Source organism: Cygnus olor, chromosome 14, assembly GCF_009769625.2.
Source record: "Cygnus olor isolate bCygOlo1 chromosome 14, bCygOlo1.pri.v2, whole genome shotgun sequence".
Classification (NCBI taxonomy): Eukaryota; Metazoa; Chordata; class Aves; order Anseriformes; family Anatidae; genus Cygnus; species Cygnus olor.
Window position 1 is genome coordinate 7,976,899 of NC_049182.1, and position 2,164 is coordinate 7,979,062.

Here is a 2,164-nt window from a genome sequence, read left to right on the forward strand (position 1 = left end):
TAAGTCAGAAAAAATAACTTTAATATGTGGCTTCCACCTCACATGAATCATTTAACAAAAAGCACACATTTTTGTTTTTTAACAATACACACACAGTTCACAAAATATTAAACATTTTCACCTGCTTAGTCGCTCACAACCTCCCCCCCAACAGGTGCACTATAAATGCTTTGACTGCTTGTATAACAGGAAAACAAAACATAACATAGACCCTCAGAATCTATTCTGCTTCTCCTTGTAGTGAGCTAATGTAAGAAGTTTTTTCATGTCATTTCATCAATAATGCTACACATAGCTGCATCTTTGTCTAAAACCTGATCTCTCTTGCAACCAGAACGCTCTCTCTGTTTTTCACTCTGTCCAATGCAGTTGTTGCCATCATCAGTGTCCATTGGTTCTGTTTTCACTCGCAGTCCTCCCTCTGAGTGAGGCAGGTCATCAGGCAAAGAAGCCAGGCAGTTCTGAATCATCTCCACAACTCGCTCTAAATGCTTCTGAAATCGTTCTGCAGTTTCCAAACGCTGACGTTTCTGCACTTCCATCATGACTCGCAGGGTCTCCCTAGCTTGGTGAGGGCGGTACTCATTTATAAGATGATGGACATGAACAAAGAGCAGTTTCAAGTCCTCCAGTTTCTCTTCTCGCTTTATACTCCCTGGACTCCTTATCAAGATATCCAAGAGATCCAGGAAGTTGACCAGGATAGACATATTAAGCTTTCTTAATTCCTTCTTGTGATCAAACTGCATAGGATGCAAGCGTTCAATACCCTGGCTTTCCAAGGGTCGGATAATTAGATCATCACACTGAAACTGATTACCAAACATCATGTAACTGTCTTTCACAGGCGGAGGTGGCTTTGGTGCCAGGCCTTTACGGATATTTTCATCAGTATATTCTTTTATATATTGCATTGGAGGCGGAGGAAGAGCACTCACTTGCTGGGGCTCACCCATTTTTGCCAGATGAAAGTACCTAGGGAATGCCAAAGTAATACACGTTATACAGCCTGTGTAACAAACCTATAATATAAATAAAGGTACCGTGTGTGGGCTACGTTGAGGCAACGCACCAAGCAGAAGCTGTCTCGGTGCAGATAACACATGGAGCTCCCCAATAAACCCATATTAGCTCTTCACTGAGATATACTCCCACCACAGCTACCCTCATGAGAGGCACATCAAGCACTCGCCTCTCAGCCCCCGCAGAGCCAGCCTGCACACAGCGCAGCCACAGGAAGAGGGGGGACAGCCCTTCCCTGGCCACGGCCCGACCCAGGAAGACGGGGAGCGGCAGGAAACAGCCACCGGGAGGCAGGCCCGGCCCGTAGGGCAGGGGGCGGCCTCCACACCGCAGCCCCGCGGCTCCGGCCGGGCCCCGACAGGACCCGAGGCGGCGGCAGGACGGAACTGCCCGGCCGTTTGCCCTCACCTGCGCGCCGCGCTCCCCTCAGCCTTCCGCCAGCACCGCGCTTCCGCCGACACCCCCTTTTGTTCCTCCTCCCGATTGGCTTGCCGAGCGAGGGCTGGGACAGCGGCGCGCTCTGATTGGTTCTTCCGAACGCCGGTCTGAAGTTTGCTCCATTCAGAGGCAGCGCTCTCTCGGGAGGCGGTGCCGATCGGTGCCTGGGGCGGGGCGTCGCCATGGAGGGGGCGCCATGTTGGGGGCTCGTGTGGCATCTATAGGCCTGAGGTCCCCTCAGAACTTAGGTGTGCACCGACTGGTGCTTGGTGTCTGCCACCCCAAAGCAGCCGGGACTGCTTGGAAGGAAAATACTTAGACTGCGATCTCCAACAGGATTCGGAGACTTTAACCACTAAATTATGTGGTGGTCATACATAGTGCTTCCATGCATCAGAAACTTGGGTGTCATCCCTGGTCACGAAATAAAAGCATTTGCCTGGAAAGTGTTTGCAGTGTTCCTTTATCTAAACATCCAAGCCTGGGTACATAAAGGCTGTCACAAACAGCTGGGCTCCAGTGGTTTTCTTTCATTTTCGTTCCACGAAGAGCTGAAGAAAAAAAAATGTGGATTTATGTTTTCCACTTTGTGGGTCTTGGGCGGCAGGGCTGGCTGGCATTGCCTCTGCAGGAATTTCTCCCTGATGAAAAACAGGAGATTTTGACACCTGGGCATTTATGCTCCGTTCCTTCTCTTCCTCAG

The 2,164-nt window shown here is 50.3% G+C and overlaps 1 protein-coding gene across 3 annotated transcripts; it reads right to left on the reverse strand.

The window, feature by feature from the left end:
• Positions 1–1,956, reverse strand: MED7 (mediator complex subunit 7). 3 transcript variants are annotated; one of them, XM_040573283.1, is made up of 2 exons: positions 1,432–1,956; positions 1–975 (listed from the first exon to the last, which is right to left on the reverse strand). In XM_040573283.1, the coding sequence occupies exons 1-2, from the start codon at positions 1,677–1,679 to the stop codon at positions 264–266; spliced, it is 960 nt and encodes a 319-aa protein (XP_040429217.1). In that variant the 5' UTR covers positions 1,680–1,956; the 3' UTR covers positions 1–263. The 3 variants fall into 3 exon arrangements, with proteins under 3 accessions (XP_040429217.1, XP_040429219.1, XP_040429218.1); XM_040573285.1 differs by having other exon boundaries at positions 1,193–1,440; XM_040573284.1 differs by lacking the exon at positions 1,432–1,956 and adding an exon at positions 1,073–1,398.
• Positions 1,957–2,164: the final 208 nt, after the last annotated feature.

Coding starts and splice junctions, on each gene's coding strand:
- MED7 (XM_040573283.1), bottom strand. CDS start 1,679: ATGCCACACGAGCCCCCAACATGGCGCCCCCTCCATGGCGACGCCCCG. Junction 976..1,431: donor GAGGGGAGCGCGGCGCGCAG/GTGAGGGCAAAC, acceptor GGCATTCCCTAG/GTACTTTCATCTGGCAAAAA.